This window comes from Pleurodeles waltl, chromosome 2_2 (genome assembly GCF_031143425.1).
Source record: "Pleurodeles waltl isolate 20211129_DDA chromosome 2_2, aPleWal1.hap1.20221129, whole genome shotgun sequence".
Taxonomy (NCBI): domain Eukaryota; kingdom Metazoa; phylum Chordata; class Amphibia; order Caudata; family Salamandridae; genus Pleurodeles; species Pleurodeles waltl.
The window spans coordinates 149459080-149480168 of NC_090439.1; the positions used below are offsets into that span (position 1 = coordinate 149459080).

At 43.3% G+C, this 21089-nt stretch overlaps 1 protein-coding gene across 2 annotated transcripts in view; it reads right to left on the minus strand.

The window, feature by feature from the left end:
• MOCOS (molybdenum cofactor sulfurase) overlaps positions 1-21089 on the minus strand; it is a 2173869-nt gene that overhangs the window by 276945 nt on the left and 1875835 nt on the right. For both annotated transcript variants that reach the window (XM_069219520.1, XM_069219521.1), the window contains exon 9: positions 14117-14279. In XM_069219520.1, the coding sequence (XP_069075621.1) occupies positions 14117-14279 (163 nt within the window). The remainder of the gene's footprint in view (positions 1-14116; positions 14280-21089) is intronic.

Here is a 21089-nt window from a genome sequence, read left to right on the forward strand (position 1 = left end):
GTGGGCAAGGGTGGCAGGGGGTGTCCCTGGGGGCAGGGGAGGGCACCTCTGGGCTCATTCTGAGCCCACAGGTCCCTTAACGCCTGCCCTGACCCAGGCGCTAAAATCCGGCACAAATGCGGGTTTTTTAGTCCCGCCCACTCCCGGGCGTCATTTTTGCCCGGGAGTATAAATACGACGCATATGCATCGCAGTAATTTTTTAAGACGGGAACGCCTACCTTGCATATCATTAACGCAAGGAAGGTGTTCACGCAAAAAAATGACGCTAACTCCATGAACTTTGGCGCTAGACGCGTCTAACGCCAAAGTATAAATATGGAGTTAGTTTTGCGTCGAATTTGCGTCGAAAAAAACGACGCAAATTCGGCGCAAACGGAGTATAAATATGACCCTTAATCTGTGCACTCACCAGTGACATGCAATGAATTTCCAATATTTTGAATCACTTTCTGGTTAGCAAGGTGGAATTCAGGCTGTCGACTCCAGCAGAATAGGCTTCACTTTAGATGGTATCAGTAAGCAGTGACGTCTTCAGCATACTGTTAGTCTAGGCTGCATATCAGCAGTGACTTCAGCTAAGGGCCATTGGACCACGGTGTGCTCAGGATGCCAGCAAAATCACATGGCAAGCTGAGTTCCAGTGGACCACAACACAGCTGTAAAACAATGATGCTACTGAGAGGTAAGCATATTAGAGAATACAGATACAAGTTTCATGACAAGAGTGTCTTCTGTGTTCCTTGCATCAATTTCAGCCTTTATTAGTGCTGACAGCCATACTTTGTCTGCAATCTCCTCAGACTACACATCTGACTGCAGATAACTCGAGCTTGGGAAACAACTGTACGGAGACATTCTTGGTCACTTAAACACTGTGCCGAGTACACGATAAACTACACATGTACGATGTTCACAGTGAAATGATCTGTTTTGGATCTGGATTTCATCTGATGCTTTCAGCCCTACTGGATCGACGCAAGCCGACTCAGAATGAGGACGTCCGACTTCCTGAGAGAAATTAATGCAGCGCATGCCGTGCGGAATAAAATTCTACGCATCACCTACCGGAATCGAAACAGCCTCCGCAAGCCCAGGATTCCACGCATCATCCCCTGGGCGTCTGAAAACCCCGAACCTGAAGAGTATCCAAGTCTGCACGCCGGAAATCGATGCAACGTCTTCCTCCATGGAAAATAACGACGCAAGACCATGTGTGAAGGGGCGAAACCGATGCACACTTACCGTTTTCCACGCATCTTCTCCTCTGCGGTCCCTTGCAAGGATTTTTCAAACCAATCAGGTACTTTGCCCTGCAAGAGACACTTGTTGTTTCTAGGAGAACTTAACACACTTGGTATTGCTTTTACAGTAATATTTTAACTCTAAAGACACTTGATATCACTTTCAGTGTTATCCCTACATTTGCTTATTTCTTCTTTAATTGTTTTGACCTGCCTTTATCCAGAAAAATATTATATCTTTTTCTAAACACTGTGTAGTGTATTTTTGTGGTGTTATATTGTGGTATTGTATGATTTATGGCACAAATACAAATACTTTACACATTGCCTACTAAGTTAAGCCTGACTGCTCTGTGCCAAGCTACCAGATGGTGGACACAGGATAATTTGGATTGTGTGTGACTTATACTGACCAGAGTGAGGGTCCTTGCTTGGGCAGGGGGTAACCTGACTGCCAACCAAAGAACTCATTTCTAACAGTTAGGTCGACAACTGTGACACGATTTGGGATCAGACTCAGTCCCCCCTGCTCAGTGGTGCTGCTGCCCCAATACAGCAGACTCCTTACCACAGTGAGAGTCCTATGACAGTACTCAATCAAAAACAGCAGCTTTTAGATAGGTTGTGGCCAAGAAGGGAAACAGAGACAATTGAGATCAAGCCGGGATGGTACGCTGGTCACAAAATTAACATCTAGGGATGTACCTGGGTTCATTTTGAATTCCAAGTGTCAAATTATATATTCCAGACGGGAAGAAGTTATTACTGGGCTGGCCTCAACTGGAGGATTGGGCATTTATTCAGACCTCAGGGCTGTGCCATCAGGCTTTTGGTAACCTCAAAGAAAATGACAGCAAAGGCTAGGATGTTGCTGCAAATCATAGAGAACTCTTACACTGTATCAGAAGACTGGGTGCTGTACCAGTGAGGCGTAATGTCAGAAATGTACCCATAATTTACTATGAGAAATTGAAGGGTATGCAGCAGGATTTACGTGCTAAGGACATAATTCAGTTGTCTGTATCCTTTTCATGGGTTTCTTTGGTGGTAAAGGCCCATGAAGGCCTCCAAGGAACCTTGTCTCTGCGTGGATTTGTGCAACCTCAACAACACCATATGGGTTGATTAACACCTGCTTCTTAATTTCAACATTAGCTACATCAATAGTGACCTCCATGGTGGACATGACCTGAGTCTATCTGCAGGTGGTGATCTACAAGAAATCTAAATGTATGACAGCCTTTATCAGCCACAAGGTTTAATTCAATGTAGGAGGATGCCTTTGGACCAGCGAACTTCATTGCTGTGGTTTTACGTTTGAGGAAGGGAGCTCTTGAGGAAATTCCAGGTACAGTGGCATTTCAATATGACATTTTGAAGTATGGGGTGGATCACAGAGAGTATGTGCAGCAGCTGTGAGAAGTACTAAGAGTCCTTAATGATAAGGGGTGGAGCATAAGAGTGGACAAGTAACAATTTTCAAGGAAAATGTGGACTATCTCAGGCATATCGTCTCCATAGATGGTATCAGACCAAAGAATATTGATATGGGAGCAATTTCAGAATCACCAGTGCCAGGTTCAAGATCCCAGCTATCTTCTTTTTGGGGTTAACTGAGTTCTATGCAAAATTTGGAGAACAAATTTATAGACAATTTATAGCAAAAAATATATAAATCTGAATGGGATTCCCAGATGGAGAAAGCATTTGCGCAACTGAAGCAGGAAATTGATAATGAAACCATACGTGGTGTATTTTGAGTATGCATGCCTGTGTGGTGGGTGTTGGAGCCCTGTCAATTCAAAGAGAGGGAAACAGAAAGTTGACGTTTTTTGTAAAAGGGTCTTGCTTGGACATGGGCAGCCAAACATTACAGAATGTTTGCCTGGTGCTCGATGTTCACCATTAGGACAGACCATAAACCTTTAATCCTCATACTTTCACTTTGTGGAGAAAGAAATGTGACTTCAACTTCAAAGTTAGCAAGACTAGTGGTTAAATTGCAGGCTCTCTGTTCTGTGATGGAGTATGTTCTAGGTGCACACAAGGTACATGCCGACTGTATGTCTTCATTACTTTTGAGTGTGCCTAGGAGTTTCAAGTAGAATTAGACAGAGTGGGAAAATTAGGGGCGGATTTACAAAAAACTGGTGCATCAGCTCTGATGCGCCAGTTTTCTTGCATCACTCCTGCCCCACCTAACGACACCATGGGTGTGCCGTATTTATGATACAGAGCACCATGGCGGTCATTAGGAGAATAGCGTCAACATTTTTGACACTATTGTGGCGCTTTGCCGCACTAGCGTCAAAATTGTGACGCTAATGCAGCAAAGTGCAGGGAGGGCCATTGATTTTAACTGGCGCATCATTTTAAAGCGTCCACTTAGCAGGCGTTAAAAATGACTGACAAAATGGTGCAGTGAAATCTTGTAGATTTTACTGCACCATTTTTTGGGCCTCCCTACTCCGGAAAGCCCCGTGGCTCAGGCATAATGTGCCACAGGGCTGCAAAGTGGTGCAATGCATATATTGTGCCACTTTGCAAATCTGGTGCAGCAAAAATGCCTTCCTGACAGCTCAATAGCGTAAAAAACATGACGCTAATGTGGAGCAAGGATGCGCTAAGGGCTTGTAAATGTGCCTATTAATGTTTATGGTCAGGGATGTAATAGTCAGTGGTATCTAGAGCTCATTCACATGGCATTACTGAGGCAAATTGAGATGACAAACCACTTCTGGGAGGCCAGAGGATAGAAAGTTAACAGGTAGTCTAATGGCTTATTCCAAGGGAAATCTGAACTGGGAGTTGCAAACAGAATAGTTCCTCCTTTTGGGTTACATTGAAGATTATTTGAACAATGTCATGGAAGTTATTGAGGGACTTCTGCTACCCAGAGGAGGATTGTGGATATTTATTGGTGGTCCATGATGTAGAAGTATATCGATGATTGGGGTAGGCAGTGCAGGGCTTGTTCAAATAGCAACAGGTTTGTAAGGCCCTGTCAAGCAGAATTTGAAACTGGTGATGTTCCAAGAGGACCTTGCAGACAAATGGGTGTGGATATTGTTGATCTCTATGCTGTTCTACTTCACAAAGACACGTTTGGTATTTTAATTATTGACTACTTTTCCATAAGGCCTGAGGGTAGGGTAGTGGAAAAGGTAACTACAAACACTGAAGGATTTCATGAACAATGTGTTCTTGGGGGGAATATTATCAGGAGTGTGGTCTCTGATAATGGCCCTCAATTTTGTAGTATTCAGAGGACATGTTATTTTGCCCAGTTTTTAATTATACCGAAGTGCACAGCTGCGCATTGTGAGGCAAATGGCCAGATGGAGAGGTTTATTAATGTCATTAGGCACACAGTACAATTGACACAATGTAATGGTTTGAATTGGAATAGTGGTTTAGAAGAGATGTTATTGTATCACATGACTAGGCATTTGGCAGTTGAGTGTATCCATTTTCAGTTGTTGCATGGAAGATTACCAAGGTCAAAACTGTACCTATGGTGGTAAAGGAGGAGACACACAGTAACTCAACTAAATGACCTTAAGTGTGTTCATAGTCACATTTAACAAATGAAGGCACAGATGAAATGTCAGATGGGATGAGCAAGAGGTAAGGTCAGCAAAGTGAACATGAAAGTAAGACAAGTGGCTTGAGTCGCGATCAAAGGACAATAGTTTAAAAAGATCGATGACAGTGAAAGCTGGCAAGGTTTGGAATTTGCCGCTGCACCTGTGCAAGATGTTTGCTAAATAAATTTCAGGGTTTTGTGATGAATCATTAGTGACTGCTTATCTTTTGTTTAATATTAGTTTATTGTACAGAACACATATTTCAGCCACATTTGATTGTCGTTAATGTTTTTAGCAGGGTTGCATCTTGTGGAAGAAGGGTGTGTGTGGTTGTGTGAATGTTTATGTGGACTGTGGCATCAACTATGGAACTCTACTTGCTGATGTCGACATGTATAATGCTAACTGCATCAATGGGTTGGAGGTTTTTTACTTCTACTCACACTTGATTACTATTCCTAATAACATTGGTTTTACCAGACCAGTTCTTACTCCTCACTTTGCAATATAGGGCTAACAAGCTTTGACTGCATTTACAGTGTTATGGTTTTGCTTGTCTTTCACAGATAGACTGCTACTTACTAAGCTTAAAGATGTCTGATTTCGTTCATACTACTTAAACAATTGGCATTCTGTTGAGGCTGTCATTATAAGGTCCATTCTGCAAAATATATTTAAGATTTTATGGGTCCAAGTGAAATTTTAGTTTTATACAACTGTGTTTGGTGCACTAAATCACCTCAATAAGTATTATATGGGTTCATGCTTATGCATTCAGCCTTTTCGAGGTTGATGCACAGTGAGGAAGAGTCATGTCACCTACAGTAATTATGCAACAGAACACTCTGGGCCTGATTTAGATTTTGGTGGACAGGCTACTCAGTCACAACAGTGATGGGTAGCCTGACCACCGAAATCTAAATTCCATTATATCCTATGGGATTTAGATTTCGGTGGATCAGTCTCCATTGTGATGGAGCAACCCGTCCGCCGAAATCAAACTCAGGCCCTCTGAGTTCAATGAAGATAAATTGCAAAAAACAATTAATCAATCGTCCAGATAATAAATTAATTCCTCAAAATGTTTAAGTCCATGCTGGAATCTATCAATGAAGGAAGAAGGTATATAATTTCTTACTTGTGCCCTCTCCAACACAACAGGAAAGGCCCTTCTGTCTTTATCCTTAAGAGACTGCTTAAGAATAACTCAATAGCAAACACTAAAACAATGCACATGATTGTACTATGCTATTACTACCCCACCTGTGTAGACCTTCAAACCCGCTCATGAGTGACACAACACCATTTCCTCTTTGGATCTATTCTCTGACTCTCACTTATTTGCCAGGTTTGTTTGGGCTAAATTACATTTTGAAAGCAGTATGGTGGAGTTAGACAGTCTAAGAAACCTCCTTCCAACTATTCTGAAAGTACAAGAGCAGGCACCACAGAGCTAAACCTGAGATGTGTTTTAAGGCATTATTACGTCACAAAAATGATAACCGATGTTGGGTATATTAGACTGTCATCTGCATACTGATGAATGGAGGATCTGCAGTCAGGCTCTAGATCTCACATTGTGTCGACATTTGAATTATACCATAAACAAATGAGACCACTGCGGGATCAAAACATGAGTAGGAGGCAAGGAGCTGAGTTAAATTATCTCAGACACTGAGCAGTCCACAATGGGCCATAGGGGTTCAATTTTATTAATTGTGTGTTTTAAGTGGTGCAACTAAACCGCCTTTGAGTCACTGAAGCGCCAAGGACATAACGAAACGTTTATGACGGTAGAAGATGGGTAGCTACATGCTAGATGTGAACTTAAAATGGTAAATCACCTTTTGAGATGCACTGGCTGGGCAGGCTGTTGACCCATATCTACAAAGCCACGCAAAGCATCTTTGAGTGGCTTTTTATGGCATTGTGGATATGGAGTAAGGCAATGCAGCACAAGTCACTGCTTTGCCTTACTTTGCATCAAGTAGGCATTTTCATGAGTGTTGTATGGGAATTCCCAGGCAAAAATCATGGATTTTGATGTATTCCCAGATTTACAAGGTTTGTAAACCTGGAAATGCATCAAAAGTCTACGCCATCCAGGGGTGGCGTAAGGGTGACCCAATGGAGAGAAATATATTTTTTTCCCCCTGTTATTTCCTCTTTTTATGTGTGCAGTATTTTGCAGCACACATAGAAAAAGGAAAACACCTCTTGTGATTGTTTGTGTGCAGGAAGAGACAAAATAATCCCCACAATGTAGGCACACATGCACCATGGTGAAAGCATGCCTGCGTTTGAGCATTGCAGCAATTTGTGCACCTGTGCAGGGGAAAAGGACAGGAATGAGACGCATCTTGTAGATACAGCACATTCAAGCCCTTTTGTTTTGACGCAGGGCAGTGCTACAAAAAGGCTTGCGGCACTGCCCTGCATCAAAGCATTGCGAATGAGGCCCCAGGTTTTTAGGAAGTTGCACTAATGTTAAGTGAAGGTTGGTGAGAAGTGGGGTTATCGAGGTGAGGTGTAGTAGCAGATAGAAAAAAGTGAACAGAATGCATACAGTAAAGTTTCTCCTCTCAGGTACTATTGGGAGGGCCTGTTTCACAAAGGTATTTTGAAGAGTAACTATACTTTTCCAACCCTAAATCCTTCTATTTATGCCTGCCAGGAATTTAAAAAAAGGAATCCTGAAAGGTGTAAATTGATTTATTAGTAAAGATTTCTCCACCACGAGTGCGGAGAAATCCACAGCAGTAAATCCAACTTAAGTGATGGGAAGATGGTATTTGAAGACGCTGTTTGGCTTGGAAGTTTTATAACACCCACAGACAGGGGCTGCTCCTCTGCAATGGCGAAGGAGCGTAGCCCCCCTAGCCAAGAGCCAGGAGATGAAAAACAAAACAATAGCTTACTATTGTTTTGTTTTTCATCTGCTGGTTCAGCCAGCACTCCACGGCGGGGCTGGGTCATGGAAGGTGGGAGAGGGGAGGAGGAAAGAGTGCACCTAAGTATGCCGTTTCAGGCTGGCACTTGCGCACTTAGGTTTCTCAAGCCTAGCTGTGTTGAACAGCTGAGGTGGAGAAACTGCACAGACCCCAGGGTTGTGTCTGAGTGGCACTCCAAGCTGCTCAGACCAATCCTGGAACTGCTTTCAAGCTAGGTTAAGCATGAAAACAGCGCCAGGATTGCTGGGGAACCTGTGCTGGTGGCCGAGTGAATACTGAGACACCACAAGAAGAGGAGTGACAAGCGAAGAGGCAGGAAACGGCGGTGTCCGAGAAAGGTGTTTTAAAAAAATTCTGTTGTTTCCACTGTCCCCGTTGTAACCCCCCCCCCGACCCCTTCACTGACATTTGCGGCAGCAGCCGCTGCCCACAGATATGTACATATTAGGGCATATCCAAGTTCATGACCAGAAATTTACTCCAACTGAGCAGCTCCCCTCCCCTGATGGGATGTGGAAAAGATCACTCCCAGATTTGCTTTGGTGAGTTTACTTTCTCCACTGCGAAAATTACTTTCTCCACTGCGAAAAATGTTCAGATAAATAAAAATATGAATTTGCTGCGCAGGTTTTATTTCCTTTTTGCAGAATTCTACCCTATGTGTGCACACGGGGAATAGGACACTATGGGAGATAGATGTCGCTTGAGGTTCCAAGTAGCAGGGGCTCAATGCCGTCTCCTGCCGTGCCTGTGGCGCAGGGGACGGCCCAGCCCTCCTGTACCCCCCAAACCCCACCCACCAATTATTCAAAGGGACCCATTCAGCCAAGACCTATCAGTATGTGTCAGGTAGGAGAGATTTGTCCCCGTCACCATATTCTGCAGGGAGGCCCATCATTCTGCGTTACGCCACTGCCAAATAGCACATCTTGATCTGGTATGCAGCTTTCAAAATGTGCTAAAGGGAATATTGATTAGCAGCAAAAGGTAGTAAATCTGCACTGCTATGTAGGTATAGTTCTCCGAGTTCATTATGGTGTGCCACTTAATACATATCTTTGGAACTGAGTAGCACGCCGTAGTCATATGTCCGATTAGCTGGATTTTTAGTAGTTTCCTGAAGATTAATTAGCGAGCTCATGTATGTCCTATTGCTACATTTATTAAGATCTCGTGTGGTGATAACTTCACCCCACGGTGTTATACGCGAGTTTAGTGTGCTGCACAAACCAATGAAAAATAGCATGAAGTGAAAATATCACACGTTTCTCAGTATTTTTTAAATTTGGCTTACATCAAATATTTCTGTCGGAAATCACTGTCTGTAATTCTATAATAAAAATCACTTGTTTCGCCTGTTTCTAAATCAGAATAATTGACAGGAGTTTAAGATAGATGTTTTACCGAACTATTTTACCTGTGTCGTCATACGTAAACCACTGCTCTTTCCACATATGTCGCTGTGTACAAAATATGACACTAGAGGCTTGCAATAGATGCTTATAACCCGTTGCCTTTGTAAGGCGTCACTTTTCTAGTGTTGCTAATACCTTTACCCAATTGTTCACTTACATTGGCTGTGGAATTTTCTTGCATATCCCCTCTGCAGGCTGGGAGGAAAAAACCTGCCGCTAGGTGGGAGTGTGAGACCAGAAAAACTGGCAGCTTGGTCTGCTATTGACTTTGAAAATGAAGAACAGGGCTCTTGAAATATGTCAACAGAGACATCTATATTTCATTTAATGCTGAAGAACTTTAAAAAATGAAAACCCTGTGCAGGAGACGCTGGCATACTTGTTGGTTAAGGAACGGAAAGGGGACACACCGTTGTCTTCCGATTGGTTATCTTCTTTTGCTGAGCTAAACCTGTCCATTTGCACAATGTACTACAGTGATTTGATATGTATCACATACTGCCATAGGTCTAAGAAACATCAGTCGGCACATCATAAAACAGCCTAGTCTGACTGGGGGGGGGGGCATATTTAAGAACCCCTTGCGCCTCCTTTCGCCACATTAGTGTAATTTTGTGGCCCAACAAGGCCTAAATCCCAGCGCCATATTTACAAAGTGGTGCACTGTTTGCATTACACCATGTTGAAACCCTCTGCGCTACATCATGCCTGTGCCAGGGGCAATGGCGCAAGGAAATCTAGCAGATTTCCCTGACTCATTTTTTTCAGCACTTTTAATGTCTACTCAGAGCAGGCGTTAAAATGGGGCACACCATTGTTTAAAATGGGCCCCTATGTTTCTCTGCAGGAGTAGTGCCAAAATGTTGGCGCTACTTCTGCAAAGTACATCAGTAGGGTCTTGAAAAATGATGCTATTGCCCCCTATCCTGCACCATGGTGCGATATATTTTAAATACCGCACACACATGGTGGAGGTAAGTGGGCAGTAAAGGGCGCAAAAAAGTGGTGCTGCACTACGAGCAGCTCCACTTTTCCTAAGTATGCCCTTAAGTCTTTAGATAACATCCAAAGTTTGAGAAAATTAGAACACTGTGAGGCATAATTTGTTTTACTCTAATGTGGCCCAACACGGCCCAAATCCCTGAGCCATATTTGCATTGCCCCACTTTGTAACTCTTTGCATTACATTATGCCTGCGCCAGGCATAATGTATGCAAAAGGAGGGTTCCCCCACTAGGGGGGACCAAACAAATGAAGCAAGGAAATCTCAGAGATTTATTTGTGTCATTTTTTACGGCACTTTTAATACCTGCTCAGAGCAGGCGTTAAAAGGAAGCACACCACTGATTACAATAGGCCTCAATGGGCTTTGCAGAATTAGTGTCAATTTTTTTTACAATAAGCCTGCAAAGCTCCGGACTAGCATCAAAAATTTAAGATTTTTTGTTACAATGGGCCCTTGGACTAACTCCCTGCCCTGCTGTATTACATTACTTTGCCAAGAAGTCTTAAGTAGTTGAAAGAAGACAAACAGCTCTTTGTATAACTACTCAACAAAAACAAATAAATACATACAGTAATTAACTAACGGATAATGCAGGCTTTATGTGCTCTCAAATTATAGTTCTAATTGAGAGATTTTCTACATAATCGTACGGCAGGGTTTATAAACAGCTAACTGAAATAAAAAAGAACAACAGCTGAGCTCACTGAAGAAATTTTGTACACCACAGGTGTCTTAAAATTCTGATATCTCTACCAAATACACAGTTGCTACAAAAACATTTGTTTTTTCCCTGTTCCCAAAATTGTGTTAGAGCTGATAGCCTAAGGATTAGCTGAGAAGCTGGTATTTGTGGTGCATTCACAATATGCTACTGAGCGTGGGGACGTGACAGTGGCTGACACCAAAAAGGAAGAAGGGGATTATAGCAGCTTGTGTGTGGTACTGTGGAGCAAGTAACACTAACCGCCTGTGGGATACTAGTCTGTTTACAGTCATACACCATGGCGTGCCTCTCTAATACGGGGAAGCTGTAGACCTGGGGGGATCTTCCTGATCATTAAAAACAATTTACAGAATGGGCCCTTTTTTCCACTTAGTCAGAATGTTCAAGCACTTGGCCTCTTGCAGAAAAAAGAGTGAACAAAGTCGAAAACACCTGGAGTCTGATTTCGAATTTATTGGACACAAAAAAATCCTACACTATCTGGAGGGAAATGCTAAGTCTTGAATTGAACCCAATTTACTACATGATACTTTTCCAAAGATGTCAGCAATTCAATCAGTGGACCCTGTTTCAGAGATATGATTTCCTCCAGAAATTGGAATGTTTTCCAATACTAAAGATACCTCTGGCCTTTAAACAGCAGGATAAAAATTATGCCATATATTTGGCTGTAAACATTGGTGGGAAAAACCATCCAGTTATATCTGGTGTAGGCCTGGGTGGAGTTCGCAGAGTTCTGCTATGCGTAACTCCGCGAATTGCCGACAAAACTCCACTGTGCTACGCAGAGTTCCGCAAGCTGCAGAATTTGTGTAAATTGCAATGTTCTCGCTCATTTTCAGTGCTAGGAGATTCTCCCACGCTGTAAAATCAGTGTGAACTGCATCACAAGGAGGGCCAGAGGGGGCTAACTTCTTTCTGCCGCTAGAGTAGATTTTCTACTCGAGCAGCAGCTTCCTCAATGCGAGCTGCAGGTTTATCAACGAGAGCAGTCGCGGCTTATTTTGACTGCTCGCGTTCAAAAACCTTGCTCGCGCTCGCCAACTTAGAAATTTCTCTCACTCACACTTGCCAGCTTAACATTGGTGAGCGTGAGAGAGAGAAAAAACTCCTCTCTGCCTCACTTCGCTGAGTTTTTTAGCCCAACCTCAGCCGATCATTGTCTGGAATCTGCTCACTGGCTTATCACGTAGAATTCTCTGCACATTTCAGAATAATTCTCAATCAGGAGGGTAAGATACAGCTAAACTCCCTGAACTTTGAGTTATCCACTACAGGCCATATTTCAAGAAATGTGGAATGAATGCCTTTATCTGAACAGTGAGAGGTTGGCTGTGAGGGAGGAGGAGCAGCAGACCAAGCATAAGTAACTGCATTGCACCCTCAGACCTGCCAACCTACAAAAACATTTCAGCATGTGAGGAAGGACAGCGCTTTGGAGGTGGAGGGGCCTCCTGCCTACAGCTATTTGCGAATCACTGTGTCCTTCATGAATCCCCCATGCTCCCTCCCCACCCAAAAAAACGAAGGGGCTTATTTACAAGTCCCTAGTGCCATCTTGCGCCACCCTAGTATCATTTTTTTTTACACCAAGGCAGCCTTAAGGAAGCCTTTTTCCTGTGTTGCATTTACAAAGTGGTGCAATGCTTGTATTGTACCACATTATGACTAGTGCTTAATTTGTGCTTGTTTTTGCCGTTGCGGAGCACCAGCACTTATTTCTGAGGGCCAGAGCTTATTTTTCTGCCTCAAGCATTTACTGCAAGAAAAAGACACATATCGGAAAGACGGAGGAAGAAAAAAACAAAAAAGCATCAAAATGGGAATAAGCAGGAATCCGCATGAGTGAGTTGAATGGTCAGGGAGTGCCTGTAAATGGATCGAAGAGGCCCGAGATGGCTTTAGGATTACGCTGCCTCTGTATTCCGTGTTCACACATTTAATTGCAGCAGCCGTGTGTTTAAGAAGGGGGCTTTGGGCACCAGCACCTTTTTATTTACAAATTAAGCACTGATTACGACCAAGGCATAATGTATACAAGGGGGGGTGTTCCAATGCAGAGGAACCCCAAAAAATGGCCCAGTGAAATTTACAACATTTCACTGCACCAATTTTTCTGTCATTTGTAATCCCTGTTCAGAGCATGAGGTACCCATTTTAATTAATAGGACACCCTGTGCTTTGCTGCACTAACGTCAACATTTTTAACGCTAGTGCAGCAAAGCATTACAGTCCCGTAAAAAATGTTGATGCTATTGCCCTACCAACTACCATGGTGCGCCATACTGTAAATATGGCTCAACCATGGTGTTGTTAGGTGGGGCAGGAGCGACTGAAGAAAAATGGTGCTTCAGGATCAATTAGCCACATTTCTTGTAAATATGCCCCAAAGGGTCACTGGGGCTGTCACTGATGTTGTGGGGCGTTTTCTGACCCCTTAATGGGCATTGGCTGCTTACAGTTTCCAAAAAGAGCTGGAAAGCTGTGCTGTGCAGTGCTTTCTAGATGTCTGTCCTGCCACCGTTTGATTTCAGCAACACACGGGTGACCATAACGTGTGACAAACGGTGGCACCATGTGAGTTGGCAGGTCTGCATCCTCTAGTCTGCAGAACTCTTCTGCCACCAGTTCACAGGTAAAACCTACGGGTGTCAATTATTGGGGTCTGGCTTCAACTTCAAACCCCTAGTGGCACTTCACCACTTCCTCTATTCACCTGATCTAAATGAATGTATTTTGATGGGACGTGAATCCAGCTCCCTTCTTTCAAACTATGTCACAAAATGTATTAAATGTAAAATAAGACTTTTCAGAAAAACCTGCAACACTCTGCATTTTATTGTTCAGACCTCTCCTTACTGCTCAATCCAGTAAGCAAAATACCCATGTCTCCACGCAGGTGAGATCAGAGGCTCGGAATCCAAACATATTAAATGAAAAGAGGTTACCACGTGACCGCCGCTGATACCCAGCAGACTGCTCTGTCCGATTAATAAATGCTCACCTCACTAGCAAGTGACAACACAGTGAACACCATCACTCGGGCATATGTGTCATTGCCATTTCAGCAGCGCCGAGCATGAGACTGGCAGGTTATCCGCTTCCAGGGCACAGCCGGGATTCATAACAGTAAACGTGGGTTATACCTGTGAACATATTTTCAGGATTTAGAAAATGGCGGCGTACTAACCTTCCGCTTGGATCAGCATTATCCCCTGTGCCAGGTCGATTGAAGGGTATATTAAACACAGCTTTGGCTCTTGCTTCTGACTAAGGCAAACTCCGTTCTGGTTTACAATCATCCAATTACGGTCATACAGCAGTCCTTGCTTCCCAACGGGCCACCCTGAAACCTGATAGGGCACAGAAGTATAGAAAGACAGACAAGGGCAAATGAAGCATCAATTATTCACTCAAAAATTCTGTATTGGACACAAGACAACCTCAACATAAGAGAACGAATCAAGCAAAGAACATCAAAGTCACTGTCCCTCTTAAAAACGTCTAACAGGGAAACAGAAGACGTTTAAAATTAAATACTTATTCAAAGTGAATGCTTACAGCTTTTAACAAGCTTTTTGTTGTGAAAAATGAGATCAAGTTATGAGGGTTGCGAAGAGTAATCTGGATATGTATATAACATGATTGACCATATAGCAAAATAACATCAACGCCCTGAAGGTAATTTTTTTGTCTGTTTTTATAGCTTTACAACTGCAGTAGACCACAGCAAATTCACGCAATTCTCAGAAAATCAGGAAGGACAAGTTTACAGTAACAGACACACGGGCGCATTTAGCAATAATTAAAAATGAAATAAAAAAATAATAATATATATATATTTTTTAAGAAGTATGAAAAAGTCCTGGCAATATAACTGGCTCCACAGCAATAAAAGACTTTGAGGCATATTTACATGAAAGTGGGGCATCGATCAGAGAGGCGTGGCTAAGGGAGTGGCTAGGGGAGAACATGGCGGCTGCAGGGAGGGCGTTGAGGTCGTGAGTCGACACCACCCCCATTAGCCCTGATGTGCGTTGCCCGTCAAGATTTGGGGGCTCCCTTCCGAGGTCCTGATGGGCCTCCTGCACCGATCAGCTGGACAAGGGCTGGTTGGGAGCTTAGACGCTCCCGATGAGCCGCAGCACGGGTCCCCTTCCGAGGGGAAGACGGCAGTCAGCACAAGCACTGACAGGCTGCAGCTTGTCTGCGAGAGCTTTGGGACGCCGAGGACAGCAGAGGAAGCACAAAGGTACCGAGGGGAGGGGGTCGTGGCCCAGCCTCCTCATAGGGAAGCAGCTGATCGAAGTGGAAAGGAAGGAACTGTTTGGAGGGGTAACAACAGGGAACCGACCAGATTAAAGTTGGTTCTATGAGGTGAAGCAAGGAACAAGAGAGGCAAACCCTGCCTAGCACTAAAATTGAAATTGAAAAAGGGAATGAGAAGTGCAGTTTTAAAAACACTAAGGTGAGGAAAAAACTTCTGCTATTAAATCTAGCATAAAATTCACTCCTTCCTTGAAATCCTACCTTATGGTAAGGTCCCCAACAAGGCTCTCTGGTGAACGAGGAGCAGTGAGTGATAGCCCACATTGAACCTTGAGTATGGAGGGAGCAGGGGACCATCAAACAGAAAATCACTCACACGATCAGCTGTGACTGACTTTGGCAGCATCTCAGGTAACATTTGGCCTCCACAAGGGGAGGGGGGAGAACATAAAGAACTGGGATTTTTCTCACTCTGAACGTTTGGTAGACTGTCTGGACTCAGGAACTCGATTCAAACCACCGGATACTTTGGCTCTCTTAGCATCTGCACTGGCGGCAGAGTCAAGTGAGGAATTAGCCATTCCTACGCCCCTGTCTTTGGTTCCTACCCCGGGCTCAGTTTCAGCTGCAAACATTTTAGACTCTTCAATCAAGAAGGTGTTCTCAGCCCTGTCAAAGGACATTAAAATGGGCTTTGCAATCGCTGAAACTAACCAAGGGGAGATAAGGGAGGCCTGTGGAGCCTTAGAAAAAAAACTAGATCTCCTGATGTTGAGAACTCAGGTACTAGAAGAGTCACTGGAAGTAATTAAGGAGGAAGTAAGAGCACATTAGGAAGAAATAAAATCATTAAAGGAGAGCAACCAGGATTTACAAAACAAGCTGGAGCATTTAGAAAACAGCTCCAGACGGAACAACTTAAGAGTTTTAACTGCCCCGGAAGAAGAAAATCTCAAAATGTATCTGAGCTTTCTCTTAAAAGCCACACTCTAGCTGGAGGAAAGCTCCGAAGAAATAGCTAGTGATATCCAGATGATTCATAGAGACCCTTTAAAAACAAATCCTAATAGCATAAAGCCACGAAAATGTTTGATAAATCTCCAAACATATTAATTGAAAGAAAAGATTCTGACTACGGCGCTGAGGAAGAAAACTCTAAAAGGAGAACATTTTTCATTTGAGGATCAGGTCGGACCTGTTTAGGGTAACTAGAAATAAACAGTGGGAGCTGGGGAGACAGATGGACAAATTTAAAAAGTATGGTGCATAGTGCAGTTGAAATTCCCAGCTGCCCTTAGAGTTATGTGCAATAACAAAATGTACAACATAAGGGAGATTAAAACAGCGAATGAGTTATTGGAGGTCATCAAAAGTCCGGGTATCGAGAGAAGCTAGAGGTTGAGAGTGTTTTGCCCGCAGAGGAAGCCCCAAAGTGCTTCAGAATTGGGCCAACATCAGACCTTTTGTGAAGGGAGGGTTTGCCAAAGGAAGGGCTGAGGGGTCGGGTGACATGGGGGGGGGGACACTGGGTGGGGAGCATGTGGGAGAAAATTTGATTAAAAAGCCTCATGCACCTTAGGAACTATTAAATCAACCTCAGTAAATGGATAGCAAGGGGTGGACCAGGGGACCAGTGGCAAACAAGGTATTCAAATATTGTCATTGAATGTGAATGGCTTCAGGATGAGAGGTAGAAGGGATAGGATTTTACAGTATTTGAGGGACTCCGCTGCTCAAGTGCTAATCTTACAGTAAACACATCTAACCAGAGACGAATGCCAGGAATTATTTAAGGAACAGAAATTGGTCCATCACTGATTTTGCACCGAACATGACTTTAACACTAAGGGGGTGGCTATCTTGTTCAAGCATCAGGTCAATGCAGTAATGCTAAAGGTCAACACAGATATAGCAGGCAGCTGGATAATAGTGAAGGCACAGATATCTGGAAGAAATATCATGCTGGTAGGGTATTATGGCCCGAATTGTGACAATACAGAACCACTTAGGAAGTTGTTTGCTCAGCTTTTGGACTTCCTTGATCCAGTTTTAATGGCAGGGGATTTTAATGTAATTTTAGATAGCAAACTTGACAGATCGAGAAAGAGCAGATCAGTGGCTAGTCCAAAATTCCAGCAATATTTGAGAGGGATGTTGAGGGATTTGGCCCTGTGTGATCTGTGGAGGGAGAGAGCAGGTTTGAAACAGGTCTTTTCATACAATAATAAGGAATACAGCCATTCTTCATGTATTGACAATTTTTCGGGTGGATCAGCTGTGGTGCGACTTGGTAGAGGATATAATATATCTCCCTGCTCACCTGTCAGACCATGGGGCAGTAGTATTAAAAATGAAGCTATCAAAAGAGAGAGAGAATAGGCGGTGGGCGTTAGTTTGCACATTACTGCTTAATGAGAAAATTAAAACTAAGTTGCGTGTAGAGGCTGAGGAGTTTTTTAAGGCGAATTTAAGGTCAGCCTCGCTGAATGTGGTGTGGGACACTTTTAAAGTAGTTAAACGGGGGAAATTATTAATCTAGCCAGTCATAAGTATAAGCAGTACAGGGTTGAAATAGGAATTTTGGAAACAAAGATGGGGAAATGTAGAGATCAGTTAACAAATAGCACAGAGGAGAGTGAGAAATTGATATTGCAACAAAAGGTGGGCATTATAAAACAGCAATTGAAGGCCTTTTACAATCTAGAGTTAGAATAGGTGGGCGGAGAGCAAGCTGGCCCATTTTGAATATGGTATAAGTCCAGGGAAGCTATTAGCTTGAAAGGCCAAAAAGGATCAAACTAGGAACAACATTAAGGAAATTGAGTTAGACCAGTTAGGGTAGAGGACTACGGACAGAGAAAGAATAGACAGCGCTTTTTTCCAGTTTTTCTCTCAGCTGCATACTGAAGAAGTTATTGTTGGGGAGGGAGAGATTCGAACCTGGCTAGGAAAGGATATACTCCCTATTTTATCACAAGAACAGCAGCTTTGGCTGAATAGACCAATCACGTTAGGAGAAATAACAGCAGCTTTAAGGGCTAGTAAAGGAGGAAAAGCCCCTGGTCCAGATGGTCTCCCAGTCGAATTGTACACTGTTCTGAGGACGTATTAGCACCTTTTTTGTTAGAACTGTTTACTGGGGTATTTGGGAACGGCTACCCCATTCCAGCTTCCTGGAATGAGGCAAGTACTTCATTGATCTTGAAATCAGGCAAAAACCCAACCAGGTGTGAGACATATAGACCTTTAGCTCTGTTGAACTGCGACTACAAGTTATCTGCAAAAATATTAGCAGATAGGCTAAATGTGGTAGTAAAAGGCTTGATCGGTGTGGATCAGAAGGGCTTCATTTGGGGCATATATTTACATGAACTCACTTTTACCCTGATCTGGGCAATAGATTTGGCAACTTCTTATAAGACCCTTTTAGGTATCATAACTTTGGACTCCACAAAGGCTTTTGACAGTCAATTGGGAATATCTAAGTTGGATCTTGAGATATTATAAATTAGGCAACAGTTTTTGCAGGTCATTAGACAGATCTATCATGCTCCCTCAGCAAGAATTCTGGTAAATTAGAAATCAACTGAGCCCTTTGGGATATCTAGAGGTACCAGGCAAGGTTGCCCTTTGTCCCCGCTGTTGTTTGACTTCTACATAGAACTCTTTTCTAGGAAAATAAGGCAGGATTCCGAAATAGTTCCCTTCCAGTGGAAGCACTGGGAGAGGAAAGTAGCAATGTGTGCGGACGATTTAATGGTGTATACTACAGATCTGTCAAACGCATTTCCAGCTCTGTTGAGACTAGCAGAGGATTTTGGTACAGTCTCTGGGTATCATGTAAATCCAGAGAAGACAGAAATAATGTCCTGGAACCAGGAGGGTGATAGACGGCAAGGGAAGGGGGAAATGAGGTATCTAGGCCTAGTGATAACTCAGGACATTGAACAACTCGTAGTGAGGAATCAGAAAAGGCTTCTGGAGGACTGCAGTAAATTAATGAGGGGATGGGCCCATCTCCCGTTGACGATACTGGGGAAAGTTAATTTAGTCAAATGATAATTCTGCCCAAGATAAATTTTACCCATAACTCTATACCGCTCTAAATAAATGGAAGATATCTTAACAAGACTCAAAAAGCAATAAACTCATTCATTTGGGCCTCCAAGGGTGCCAGGATTGCATGGAAAAACTGCGAAGGAGGAGAGAGAAGGGAGGTTTATCACAGCCAGACTTACAACTTTATGCATGGGCTTTCCAGCTGAGAAACTCAAGGGTGTTGTTTGCCTGACCAGATGCTACAGCAATTGGTGCTATGTTCAGGGCTATGACAGAAACCGTGAGGGGAGCAGCTAAACATTTCCTTTTAAAATTCGGTGACCCAAAGTTCTTCAAGAAAGTAAAACTAAGGGTCCTGAAAGATGTGGCTAAAAGTTGGTACCAGGTTAAAACCGCAACTAAAATAGCCTACTACAGACAGAATGCTCCAGTCTGGGATTCCCCAGGCACACCAGAATGCTTAAAAGATGCACAAGCTAAACCAATAAGGGAAGCAGGTTTTGAGTTTTTGAGCGACCTCTTAAGGGAAGGATTGAGTAATAAAAGCGAGGATGCTTTGTCCAGATTTAAATACATTCAGCTGAAAGGTTGGACACAGACCATTCAAATGAGTCAGCAGGGGGAAAACCCTCTAGTGGAGAACCTGCTTAGTGGCTCCCCTAGCAGTAATAAGGTGTCAGTTTGGTATTGGGAGATTCTGGAGTTAATAGACCGCAAATTCAAACTTCCTGAGTATCTTTTGGAAGGCAATATGTCACGGGAGCAGATACAGAAGGGGTGGCAAGAATCAATTAAAATCTTGCTTGATGTAGGAAAACCTGCTGCTTTGAGGAAAAATCATTTGTACTCAATATATAGAGCTTATATCTCCCTGGCAAAGCTTACCAAAATAAAGAAAGGGGAAGTGGTGAATTGTGCTAAATGTGGGGCTCCAAATGCTACAGACATCCACATGTTTATGGAGTGCCCTGCTAATGACTCCTTCTGGGTTGAGGTGCAGGGAATGCTCTTGGAGATATTGGGAGGGAGATTTCGGTGAGTCTCCCCCTTATCATTTTCAGGAAGCCACAAGATCTGAAGGGTTGGACCAAAGAAAAGAGGAACTTACTGTTCTACTCTATTCTTTTGGCAAGAAGGGAGATCTGCTTAAAATGGGTTGCAGTGTCCCCTCCAACATACAGGAGTTGGCTTGATGCCGTTCTGTACATGGCAAAAGTAGATACAAAGGTGGGTGGCCCTGAGCAGAGGCAGAACAAGGAGAAGACGTGGGCCCCCCTTTTGGAATGGGGGGGATAATCCTAGAATTTAGAGGTCTTAGTGAGGTTTTGGAGTGGGTAAAAGTCAGAGACAAAGTCTAATGATTAAAATACCCATCTTTTTCCACCTGTCAGCCACGAAGGGAGCTCCCAGGAAAGGTTGAGTGGGTGAGATTGGTCTCCTTGGGCTTAGGTTCGCCTCCATACTTTTATGGGAAGTGAGAAGGTTGCGTTGTGGAGGTGTGACAGAAGCTTTGAGGTGTATGAGGACAAAAAAAAAAGAAAAAGTGGTGCATCAGTACCGATGTGCCACTTTTCTTGTGTCCCCAAACCACCACCTAACGACACCATGGTTGCTTCATATTTATAATACGGCATACCATGGTGGTCGTTATGACAATAGTGTCTACATTTTAGATGCTATTGTGGTGCTTTGCTGCACTGCTTCAAAAATGTTGACGCAAGAGCAGCAAAACACAGGGAGGCCCATACGTTAATGTGGGTGGATCATTTTAATGCTTGCTCTGGGCAGGCATTAAAAATTAAGGAAAAAATGACACAGTGAAATCTTCTAAATTT